Here is a 12,692-nt window from a genome sequence, read left to right on the forward strand (position 1 = left end):
CAAACTGAGAAATAAAGCTGTTTCCAATGATGCAAACAAAGGAGTCACCATTCAGCATCATCATCTATGGGTCTGTGGGATCTGGAAGGGTTCCAGAGAGAGGGAGGTCCATGGAGGTTGGAGGGGGGTTACTCAGACATGCAGGTCTATGTAATCTGGAAATGGTTACAGAGACAGGGAGGTCTATAGGGGTTGGAAATTATTATCTATAGGGATATGGAGGGGGTTACAGAGACAGGGAGGTCTATAGGGGTTGGAGATTGTTATCTATAGGGATATGGAGGGGGTTACAGAGACAGGGAGATATATAGGGGTTGGAGTGTATTACAGAGATGGATAGGTCTATATAGGGTTTGGAGGGGATTACAGAGACAGGGAGGTCTATAGTTTTTGGAGGGGGCTACAGAGACAGGGCATTCTGTAGGGATTGGAAGGAGTTACATAGAGAAGTCTAAAGGGGTTTGGAGGGAGTTACAGAGCCAGTGGGGTCAATAGGATTTGGAGCTGGTTACAGACACTGCAAGGTATGTAGGGTCTGCAGTCAGTTACACAGACAGGGAGGTTTAAAGGGCTCAGAGAGGGTGACAGAGAAAGGGAGATCTTTCGGGGTTGGAGTGGGGTTACAAAGGAAGGTCTCTAGGGTCTAAATGTTGTCATAGAGTGAGTTCTACAGAGGGTGGAGGGGGTTACAGAGACAGGATTCAGTAGAGGGATTGGAGGAAGTTACAAAGTTGGGGAGGTCCATGGGGCCTGCAAGGGTTTACAGAGACAGGAAAGTCAACAGTTACTGGAGTGGGTTACAGAGACAGATGTGTCTTTATGTTCTGGAGGGGGCTACACAGAGAGAGGTCCATAGGGGTTGGAGGGGCTTACACAGAAAGTGAGGGCTTGGAGGAGGTGACAGAGAAAGAGTGATCTATAGGGGATGGAGTGGGTTACTAAGATTGAGAGGTCTATATGGTCTGCTGGAGTTACGGAGACAGAAGGGTTGATGGTGGCTTGAAGGGTTTACAGAGACATGAAGGTCTATCTGGTCTGGAGGGGTTTACAGGGATAGGGAGGATTATAGAATCTGGAGACTATCTCAGAGACAGGAAGGTCTATGGAGCTCAGAGTGGGTTTCCAGAGGCAGGAAGGTCTATAGCAGTTGGAGGGCTGTTACAGAGATGGAGTTCTGTCGCGGACACCTGGTCTGTTTTAGAGACAGTGAGATCTATGGGGTCTGGAGGAGATTCTAGAGACCTTATAGGATGGTCTATAAGGGTTGGAGAGTTTTCAGAGACAAGGGGTTGGAGTGGGGTTACAGAGAGGGAGGTGGAAAGAGGTTCGAGTGGGGTTATAGAAACCAGGAGGTCTCTAGGGTCTGGTAACTGTCACAGAGACAGGGAGTTCAACAGAAGTAGGTGGGGGTTACAGAGACAAGGAGGTCCATGGGCTCTGCATTGTCACAGAGACAGGAGGGTCAATAGGTGTTGGAGGATGTTACAAAGACAGGGAGGCTGTAAGGGTTGGAGACTGATTCAGATACAGTGAGGTATATGGGGTCAGGAGTGATTCCAGAGACAGGATGATCTATAGCATTTGGTGGGTGTTATAGATGTAGGGTGGTTTATTTGACCTGGAGGGGGATTATAGGGTTTGGAAACTATCTCAGAAACGGGGAGCTCTATGGAAATTGGAGAGGGTTACAGGGAAAGGAAGCTCCAGAGTGGTTGGAGGGGGTTATGTTGACAGGTGGGTCTGAACGGATCAGAAGCTGTTTCAGAGACAGTGAGGTCTATGGGATCTGGAAGGTTACAGACACAGGGAGGTTTACTGTATAATGGTTTTTGGGTTTCCAGAGAGAGGAAGGACAAAGGTGGGGTTCCAGAGACTGGGAGGATTATAGAATCTGGTGACTATCTCAGAGCCAGCAAAGTTGATGCAGCTTGGAGGGGGCTACAGAGACAGGAAGGTCTATTGGGGTTGTAGGCTTACAGAGAGAGGGGGTCAATTGGGCCTGGAGGGGGTTACAGAGACAGTGAGATCTATAGGGGTTAGGTTTAGACAGGGAGGATTATAGGGTCTGGAGGCCATCAGTGAGGTCTATGAGGCTTGGAGGACGTTGCAGTAACAAGGAATTTTAGAGGGGTTGGGGGCTGTTGCAGAGGCAAGGAGAACCAAAGGTATTGGAGGGGATTACAGAGACTGGGAGGATTATATAGGTTCGAGGAGATTAGAGAGAGAAGAATATAGGGTCTGGAGGTGATTAAAGAGACAGGGAGGTCTATGGGGTTTGGAGAGGATTGTAGAGACAGGCAGGTCAATAGGGTCTGGGGACTGTTACAGAAGCAGTCAGGTCTATAGTGGGTCATTCTCCACCTCTATTCAGGACATTTCCAGCAGCAGGTGCATAAAAATGGCCCGGATGATCATCAGGGACTCCAGCCACCCCAAGCTCAAAATGTTTTGGCTGCCTCCGTATGGAGGTACCACAGCATTAAGGCCAGGAACAGCAGGCTCCGGGATAGCTTCTTTCACCAGACAATCAGATTTATCAATACACATTGATCTGATTGTATATCTGACTGGACATTGTATCTGATCATAAACACGTATACAAAACAATAATGTGTACAATCTTAGTGTTTGGGCAATATCTTCCCACACTTCCCTTCCTTATTGCGTTATGTTGCAACAGAGATGCAACATTAAGATTCTGAATCCCTCATGTTGAGAGATAGATGTAAGAAATGACATAAACTCTATTCTGTTCTGATTCTTTTTCGTGCCGGGGATGGGGGAGTTGATATATTTTCTTTTATCCATACTCATGATCTTTCAATATTCCTTGGCTATCTGGAGAAGGCAAATGTCAGAGTTGTGTTCTACATGCATACTTTGACTATACAATAGACCTTTGAACTTCCTGCATTGCTCTCAAATTTTCTATCATCCATGTGCCTGTGTTACAGTTTCTTAATTGTCCCCACTGTATCTGCCAACAGTTTTGACCCTGCTGGTGAATGCCTTTGGGTTTTTGAGTCATCTGGTGGATGGGAGAGAATGTCTGAGATGGGTGGGGTCTCTGACAATGGTGGCTGCTTTACTGAGGCAGAGGGAAGTACAGACAAACTGCATGGAGGGCATGCTCAGGCTGTCCGATATGGGAATCCTGGGAATCTTCCAGTCTCCCAGATGGCCACATCTGCACCAGGTGCAGCTCCTGAGAGACCATGTTAGGGATCTGGATCTGCAGCTTGATGACCTACAGCTGATTAGGGAGAGTGAACAGGAGATAGAGAGGAGCTACGGGGAGTTAGTCTGCAGGAGTTAGATAAATGGGTGATGGTCAGGGAAGCGAGGGAAAGAGCTCAGATAGTAGAGGGCACCCCTGTGGCCATCCCCCTCAGTAATCGTTACCTTGTTTTGGAAGCGGTTGAGGGAGATAACCTGACAGAGGATGACCACAGCGATTGGGTCTCTGGTACTGAGTCTGGTTCCGTGGTGCAGAAGGGAAAGAGGAAGATGATAAATGCGGTGGTCATAGGGGATTCCATAGTGACAGGAACAGAGAGGAGGTTCTGTCAGCCTGATAGAGTTAGCCGCGTGGTGTGTTGCCTTCCAAGTGCCAGGGTATGGGATGTCTCGGATCAGGTGCAGAGTATTCTGAAGGGAGAGGGTGACCAGCCAGAAGTCTTGGTACACGTTGGTGAATAAAAAGGGAGGAGGCCCTGAAGAAAGAATTCATGGAGTTTGGTAGGAAGCTGAAAACAAGACTTCCTGGGTAGTCCTCTCAGGATTGCTGCCCATGCCACCTGCTAGTGAGTGCAAGAATAGCATGATCAGGCATATCATTTTGGGACTAAAAGACTGATGTAGGGGGCGGAACTTCAGATTCCTGGATCATTGGGCCTCTTCTGGGGGAGGTACGACCTGTACAAAAAGGACAGGTAACACCAGAAACCAAAAGGGTCCAATATCCTAGCAGGCACATTTAATTCAGCTGTTCAGGAGGGTTTAAACTAATTTGGCTGGGGGATGGGAACCAGAGTGATAGGGCTGAGGAAGAGGAAAACAGAAATAAATCAAAGATAGTGTGCAACAGAGATTATAGAAAGAACATGTAGGAGATAAGGCTTAATCAAAGGCAGTGGCATGAGTTACAGGGCAATAGAGGTGTGGTGCTGCTAAAACAGAAAGCAACAAATACTGGACTGAGAGTGTTGTATTTGAATGCACACAGCATAAAGAATAAAATGGACAATCTTGAAATTCAGCTACAGATTGGCAAATACAACGTTGTGGCCATCTCTGAATCTTGGCTAAAAGATGGCTACCATTGGGAGCTGGAGGTTCAAGGATATACAGTATATCGGAAAGATTGGTTAGTAGACAGAAGGGGTGGTGTAGCTCTGTGTATAAGAAATAATATTAAATCATTGGAAAGTAATGACATAGGATCGGAAGGTGTAGAGTCTCTATGAGTTGAGTTAAGAAATGGCAAGGGCAAAAGGACCTTAATAGGAGCTGTATATATGCCTCCAAACAGCAGCCGGGATAGAAGGAGATAGAGAAGGCATGTCAGAAAGGCAATGTCATGATAATTGTTGGGGATTTTAACATGAAAGTGGATTGGGAAAATCAGGCCAGTACTGGACCTCGAGAGAGGATTTTTAGAATGTCTGGAGGATGGCTTTTTAGAACAGCTTGTTGTTGAGCCCACTAGGGGATCGGCTGTGCTGGATTGGGTGTTGTGCAATGATCCAGAGGTGATAAGAGAGCTTAAGGTTAAGGAACCCTTCGGGTTCAGTGATCACAATATTACTAAGTTCACTTTGAAATTTGCGAAGGAGAAGCTGAATTCCAATGTGTCGGTATTTCAGTGGAATAAAGGAAATTACAATGGTATGAAAAGGGAACCAGCCAAAGTTGAATGGAAAGGGACAGCAGAGCAGCAATAACTGAGTTTCTGCGAAAAATGAGGGAAGTGTAAGACAGATATTCCAAATAAGAAGAAATTTTTGAATGGAAGAAGGACATTCCGTGGCTGACAAGTGAAGTCAGAGCCAAAGTAAAAGCAAAATAGAGGGCATACAAAGCTCGTGGAAAGATAAAGGATTGGGATGCTTTTGCACAGGGAAACTAAGAAGGTCATTAGGAAGGAAAAGATTAATTATGAAAGGAAGCTGATGACTGATATCAAAGGAGAAAGTAAAGGCTTTTTTAAATATATAAAGTGTAAAAGAGATTTGAGGCTAGATATAGGACCAATAGAAAATGACACTGGAGATATTGTACTGAGAGATGCAGAGATGGCAGAGGAAATGAATGTGTATTTTTCATCAGTTTTCACAGTGGAAAACATCTGCAGTATACCAGACATTCAAGAGTGTCAGGGAAGTGAAGTTTGTACAGTAAAAATTACAGCTGAGAATGTGCGCAGGAAGCTTAAAGTTCTGAGGGTAGATAAATCTCCTGGATCTGATGGAATGCATCCTTGGGTTCTGAAGGAAATAGCTGGAGAGACTGCTGAGGCATTCTTTGAAGAATCGATAGATTCTGGCATTGTACTGGATGACTAGAAAATTGCTATTTATGAGGGTGGGAGGCAGCAGAAAGGAAACTATAAACCTATTAGAACAGAGATGCGGAGAAATTACTTTAGTCAGAGGGTGGTAAATCTGTGTAATTTGTTGCCATGAGCGGCTGTGGAGGCCAAGTCATTGGGTGCATTTAATGCAGAGATAGATAGGTTCTTGATTAGCCCAGGGCATCAAGGGGTATGGGGAGAAAGCAGGGAAGTGGAAGAATTGGATCAGCCTATGATTGAATAGCAGAACAGACTCGATGGGCTGAATGGCCTACTTCTGCTCCTCTATCTTATGGCTTGAGCAGCTAGAAACAATTGATCCCCGTGGATGGTCCAGAGGGGCTCAGACAGCTGGAAATAGCTGATCCACCAGGACGATCCACTGAGTCTAGGGCCACTGAAAAGGTTTATCCACCTGGACAATCCAACTTCTTTTTCTGGAATTGAAGCTCCAAATGGGCTTGGAATGGCTGTGTAGCAGTGAGGAGAAGTGAAAATGATCCGGAGAAATGTGGTCTGTTGCTGAGAGCTGATGGTGATCAGTTTTGCAAACCACAGTGGAATCAGCCTTGTCAGTACTGTACGCTTGTTGTAGTGAGGAGGGTGCTAGTAGTTCAAAATCAGAAAGTTAAATCTTGAGTCAGATAAAGGAACTGGGTGGGCCCAGTATGATTCTTTTGTCAAATATGTACTTTTCGTCTCGTGATGACATATTCAGTTTCTGCTCTACTTCCTCCTGAGACAGTCACAAGGCCATTGAGCTCACCAGACAAGCTTGAAGATGGGGACATCCTGGAACTGTGCTTTTGTATTTGCCATCTTTCTCGGTAAGGTCAGATTTCAATGTTTCATTTCTGGTTACAGAACATTTTGATGTGTGCAGGTTTTCAGTGTGTGAAAGCGCTATTTATCGTGGTCACATCCCGATCTGTTGATTCACACCCTTTCTCAGAACATACACAATTCCAATTTTCACCTTCAGCCCTTGACTTCCTCAGCTTCTGTTGAACTGCCTTGATCTCGGTCTACCTCACCAAGTCTCTCTCTCTGTCTCTGTACCTCCGTCTATCCACACACTTTCACCCTCAATATCCTTTCTTCCTTTTGCTCATTTAGCTCTTTCATTTTTTTCTGGTCCTTCAACACGTTTATCAGTTTCTTCATGCAAGTCCGTCGGTCTCCCTCCCCCTCCCGTATACTTGTCTGAATGGTAAATAATGTTCCTCTTTCTGCTGCACGTATTGCTGTCCTCATGCTGTGACCATTGAACTATGTATTTCCAGTCTGGTCACCATTTGATGCCGTGCTTATCACATCCTGACATTTTCCTCGCCTTTCATAGAAGTTCGGGGCACTCAGACCCACCAACTCTTAGACTCCAGCACCTGCTTCCCTGTCCATCCCTACAGTCTGGAGACACGAGGGAGAAACTCCTCCCAGAGAGAGAGGGAGGGGATATCACATTTTTTTCAGGATACTTTAATTGGTCTATTTGGATTTCAGAGAGGCATAGTCTCATGGAACACTTCAGCCCAGAAACAGACCCTTCAGCCCATCCAGACCATGCTAACCTGTTATTCTGCCTAGTCCATTAAACTAAAACCCAGACAAACTCTCCATACCCCTCCCATTCATGTACTTACCCAAAATTCTCTTAAATTTTGAAATTGAACACACATCCACCACTTCCTCCGGCAGCTCGTTCCACACCCTCACCATCCTCTGAGTGAAGAAGCTCGTCCTGATTTTCAGCTTTCATTCTGAACCCATGAATTCTAGTTCCACCCACCCAACTCAGTTGAAAAAGTCTGCTTGCATTTACTCGATACTCCTCATAATTTTGTATACCTCTATCAAACCTCCCCTCATCGGAGAGCTTTTTCTGGCTGGCTGCTGGAGAGTAGTGGTGCTCTGCAGGGGTTTCTGTTTGCACCACTTCTTTTCATTGACTTGGATGTTGGAATTGATGGATTTCTGGGCAAGTTTGAGGACAATACAAAGGTACGGGAGGGGCAGGTGGTGTTGAGGAAGCAGGGAAGGTTGCAGAAGGTCTTTGGCAGATTAGGTGAATAGGCAAAGAAGTGGCAGATGGAATACAGTGTCTACTTTTATTCCTTCCACCAAAGTGCATGACCATACACTTCCCAACACTATTCCATCTGCCAGACACCCTGCAGAAAACAGAGTACAATTTATTCCTTCTACCAAAGCACATGATCATACACTTCCTGATGCCATTTTCTAAACAGGGAGAAAATTCAAAAATCTTATTAACATCCATGGTTAAGATTTAATTTAAAGTTTTATAAAGAAAAGTATTGTGCAAGCGCACATTAATCCAAAAGAAACTGATTTGACCAGAAGTGACGACATATTTGAGAAAAAAAGTAACCTCATTAGAACCGCCCAGTCGAGAAAAAAAAACCTATTCTAATAGCCCCCTCCCCCAAAGCCTGGAAAAAAGCGACCAATAGGATAGTTGCATGCTAAGGCTAATGACCCTTAACCCCATCCTCCATTATCCCACCAAAATTAGCCATAATAAAATTTCAAATACTGCAATGTTACGTCTGACAGCAATAAAATTGTAACCGGTGACAGCCATCTTAAATTCATCTAAAGTGTATTAATCACGTATTCAGAAAAGAATAAGTCCAAGTAGATAATATTACAACTGAAGTTCTTTCTTTCAAAATAAACTTAAAAGACATACAAAAAATAAGTGAATATATCAGAGTAGATAAATCCCCAGGACCTGACATGGTATTCCCTCGGACCTTGAAGGAGACTAGTGTTGAAATTGCAGGGGCCCTGGCAGAAATACTTAAAATGTCAATATCCATGTGTCAGGTGCCGGAGGATTGGAGTTCCAGTGTTATTCCATTGCTCATGTAGTTCCATTATTTAAAAAAAGGCTCAAAAAGTAAGCTGGGAAATTATAGTTTGACATCGGTAGTAGGTAAATTATTGGAAGGAATACTAAGAGATAAGTATTTGGATAGACAGGGAATTATTTGAAAAAGTCAGCATGGCTTTGTGCGTGTTAGGTGATGTTTAACCAATCTATTAGAGTTTTTCAAGGAAGTTACCAGGAAAGTGGATGAAGAGAAGGCAGTGGATGTTGTATACATGGACTTCAGTAAGACCTTTGACAAGGTCCCACATGGGAGGTTTGTTAGGAAGATTCAGTCGCTAGGTATACATGGAGAGGTAATAAATTGGATTATTCATTGGTTCAATGGAAGAAGCCAGAGAGTGGTAGTTGAGGATTGCTACTCTGAGTGGAGGCCTGTGACTAGTGGTGTGCCACAGGGATCAGTGCTGGGTCCATTGTTATTTGTCATCTATATTAATGCTCTGGATGATAACGTGGCAAATTGAATCAGCAAATTTGCTGATGTTACAAAGATTGGAGGTGTACTGGACAGTGAGGAAGGTTTTCAAAGCTTGCAGAAGGATTTGGACCAGTTGGAGGAATGGGCTGAAAAATGACAGATGGAGTTTAATGTGGACAAGTGTAAGTTATTGCACTTTGGAAGGTCAAACCAAGGTAGAACATACAAGGTAAATGGTAGGGCACTGAGGAGTGCAGTAGAACAGAGGGATCTGGGAGTATAGATACATAATTCCCTAAAAGTGGCTTCACAAGTATAGGGTTGTAACAAAAGCTTTTGGTACATTGGCCTTTATAAATCAAAGTATTGAGTACAAGAGTTGGAATGTAATGGTGAGGTTGTATAAGACATTGGTGAGTAAATTTGGAGTATTGTGTGCAGTTTTGGTCACCTAATTACAGGAAGGATATTAATAAGGTTGAAAGACTGCAGAGAAGGTTTACAAGGATGTTGCCAGAAATTAAGAAATTGAATTACAGAGAAAGGTTGAATAGGTTTAATGCTGAGTTTAATGCTGAGAAGTGTGAGGTTCTACATTTTGGCAGGAATAATCCAAATAGAACATACAGGGTAAATGGTAGGGCATTGAGGAATGCAGTGGAACAGAGACATCTAGGAATAACAGTGCATAGTTCCCTGAAGGTGGAGTTTCATGTAGATAGGGTGGTGAAGAAGGCTTCTGGAATGCTGGCCTTTATAAAACAGAGCATTGAGTACAGAAGTTGGGATGTAATGTTAAAATTGTACAAGGCATTGCTAAGGCCAAATTTGGAATATTGTGTACAGTTCTGGTCACCGAATTATAGGAAAGATATCAATAAATTAGAGAGAGTGCAGAGACGATTTACTAGGATGTTACCTGGGTTTCAGCACTTAAGTTATAGAGAAAGGTTGAACAAGTTAGGTCTCTATTCATTGGAGCATAGAAGGTTGAGGGGGGATTTGATCGAGGTATTTAAAATTTTGAGAGGGATAGATAGAGTTGAAGTGAATAGGCTGTTTCCATTGAGAGTAGGGGAGATTCAAACGAGAGGACATGATTTGAGAGTTAGGGGGCAAAAGTTTAAGGGAAACACGAGGGGGTATTTCTTTACTCAGAGAGTGATAGCTGTGTGGAATGAGCTTCCTGTAGAAGTAGTAGAGGCCAGTTCAGTTGTGTCATTTAAGGTAAAATTGGATAGGTATATGGACAGGAAAGGAGTGGAGGGTTATGGGCTGAGTGCGGGTAGGTGGGACTAGGTGAGATTAAGAGTTCGGCACGGACTAGGAGGGCCGAGATGGCCTGATTCCGTGCTGTGATTGTTATATATGGTTATATATATATGTTATATATATAGGTTAGGACTTTATTCCCTGGAGCGTAGGAGAATGAGGGGTGATTTGATAGAGGTGTATAAAATTATGATGGGTATAGATACAGTGAATGCAAGTAGGCTTTTTCCACTGAGGGTAGGGGAGAAAAAAAAACAGAGGCCATGGGTTAAGGGTGAAGGGAGAAAAGTTTATAGGGAACATGGGGGGGAGCTTCTTCACACAGAGAGTGGTGGGAGTGTGGAATGAGCTGCCAGATGAAGTGGTGAATGTGGGCTCACGTTTGATATTTAAGAAAAACTTGGACAGTATATGGATGAGAGGAGTTTGGAGGGATATGGCCCAGGTGCAGGTCAGTGGGACTAAGCAGAAAAATGGTTCGGCACAATCAAGAAGGGCCAAAAGGCCTGTTTCTGTGCTATAATGTTCTATGGTTCTATGGTTCTATATATATGTATATCTCAAACCTAAATCTATATTAATATTGAGACAAGCGAAAAGATAATTCAAACCAGGTCCTATACAGACCTCTATGATATAATACAGGTTTCCTTCAAAGCAACTATGAACATACACTAATCATTAACAAATAAAAAAGAAGAATTAAATCTGTCAAGTCCTGTACGGACATCCAAAAAGCATAGAAAATTGACTTTTCTCAAGGCATCTATAAACATCTCAAAGATCAGAATTACCTATTCAGGTTACAGTCGGCTTAACTTTGAAGTTTTTAATAAACTCCCACCCTTCATCAGGGGAGTAGATCCTCTGTGGCTGAGAGTCAGGGGGTAAGATTATCAGCTGCGCAGGGTTGCGAAGCAATGGATGGCAATTTTTCTTATACAATTCACTCATCACTTCCCGGTATTTCCTTCTTTCGGCAAAAATCTCTGGAGGAAAAACTTCGACTATACAAATTTCAATTGAATTCAAGATTATTTTCTGCTTTCTTCTGGCCTCTCAAAGTATGGCTTCTTTGGTTGTATAATAATGCAAGCAAAGTACGATTGGCCAGGGGTGTAATTCAGATGAACGCTGAAATCTTGGAATTCTATGGACTCTGTCGAGTAAGGGGGTCACTTCAAGAGTCTCACTAAAAAGTGATTACAGCATATCTGAGAAGAACTTTAACAGGTCACCAGTTTCAGTATTTTCAGGCAAACGTAATATACACAAGTTTCTCCGACGTGCTCTGCTGTCTAAATCAATCATTTTTTTCTTCATTTTTGATAGTTCCGAGGTAATTTCATTAATTCTCTTTTCCATAGATGACATCTTCAATTCTTGTTTGTTGATAGTTTGCCTGAATTGTTCGTGTTCCTCTCGATTCGATGGGTAGTCTGTTTGAGCATCTGAAATTGAAAGTCCAGATTCTTCAGAGATTCTTGGTCATCTGAGTGGCATGAATCATCCTATTAAGCGTAAAAAGATTTTTAAGAAATTAAAAACAATATGGATATTATTTTTGCACAAGAAACTCATGTATGGAGACAGGATGAAGAACGATTTTTCAAATTCTGGAAGGACCCTTCATGCCATTCGTTATCGACAAATAAAGTTAGAGTATCTACTTTTGTTAACTCTAAAATCCCTTTTGTACATTTTGATACTATTACAGATTCGATTAGAAGATATTTAATTGTCACTGGTTTATTATGTGGTCAAAAGGTAGCTGTGGTGCGTGTATACGCACCGAATTCAGACAGTCCTGAATTTTTAAAGTTTTTTTCTGAGCTACCGAATCTGAATGAATATAAGCTGATCATGGGTGGTGACTTTAATTGCTGTCTAAATCCGGCAATTGACAGCTCATCAACCAATCCGTCACTTCCTAATAAAGCAGCGGCCTGTATTAATTCTTTTCTACTAGAATATGGCCTGGTTGATATTTGGAGATATAAACAGCACAATGACAAAGATTTTTCTTCTTTTTCACATGTTCTTCATAAATACTCAAGAATTGATTACTATTTTCTAGATACAGGCTTGTTACGCTCTGTTGCCGGGTGTACGTATGACGTCATTGCGTTGTCACGCCTGTAAAATTAACTCTGATGCTCGCTGATAGTCTTTTGAAAATGTCACAGTGGAGATTGAATCCCGTATTGTTGCAGGATCCAGCTTTTGTTAGTTTTATTAAGGAGCAAATTTCTATATTTTTTGAACATGATACAACTGAAGGAATGCCAAATTTGGTTATATGGGATATGATGAAATCCTTTCTTAGGGGACAGATAATTTCATATTCAGCAGCTTTAAGAAAGAAAACTAAAGCGGAACTGTTAGTGCTTACTAATAAAATTAGAGAGATAGAGCGTATTCAGTAAACCTACTGAAGATCTATATAAGGAAAGGGTTGAACTTCAAACACAATATGATTTACTTCTGACTTTTTACATCGAACAGCAAATTTT

At 42.7% G+C, this 12,692-nt stretch overlaps 1 protein-coding gene across 2 annotated transcripts in view; it reads left to right on the top strand.

Moving 5' to 3' along the window:
- Positions 1 to 12,692, top strand: part of LOC140731939 (SLAM family member 5-like) — a 460,463-nt gene that overhangs the window by 196,518 nt on the left and 251,253 nt on the right. Inside the window, exon 1 of one of the 2 annotated variants that reach the window (XM_073053940.1) lies at positions 6,353 to 6,399. The exons of the other annotated variant lie outside the window; for it this stretch is intronic. Coding sequence (XP_072910041.1) covers positions 6,354 to 6,399 — 46 coding nt within the window. The 5' untranslated portion in view covers position 6,353. Of the gene's footprint in view, positions 1 to 6,352; positions 6,400 to 12,692 lie in introns of those variants that run through there. 2 annotated transcript variants of the gene reach the window in all.

Source organism: Hemitrygon akajei, chromosome 8 (assembly GCF_048418815.1).
Source record: "Hemitrygon akajei chromosome 8, sHemAka1.3, whole genome shotgun sequence".
In the NCBI taxonomy this organism is placed as follows: Eukaryota; Metazoa; Chordata; class Chondrichthyes; order Myliobatiformes; family Dasyatidae; genus Hemitrygon; species Hemitrygon akajei.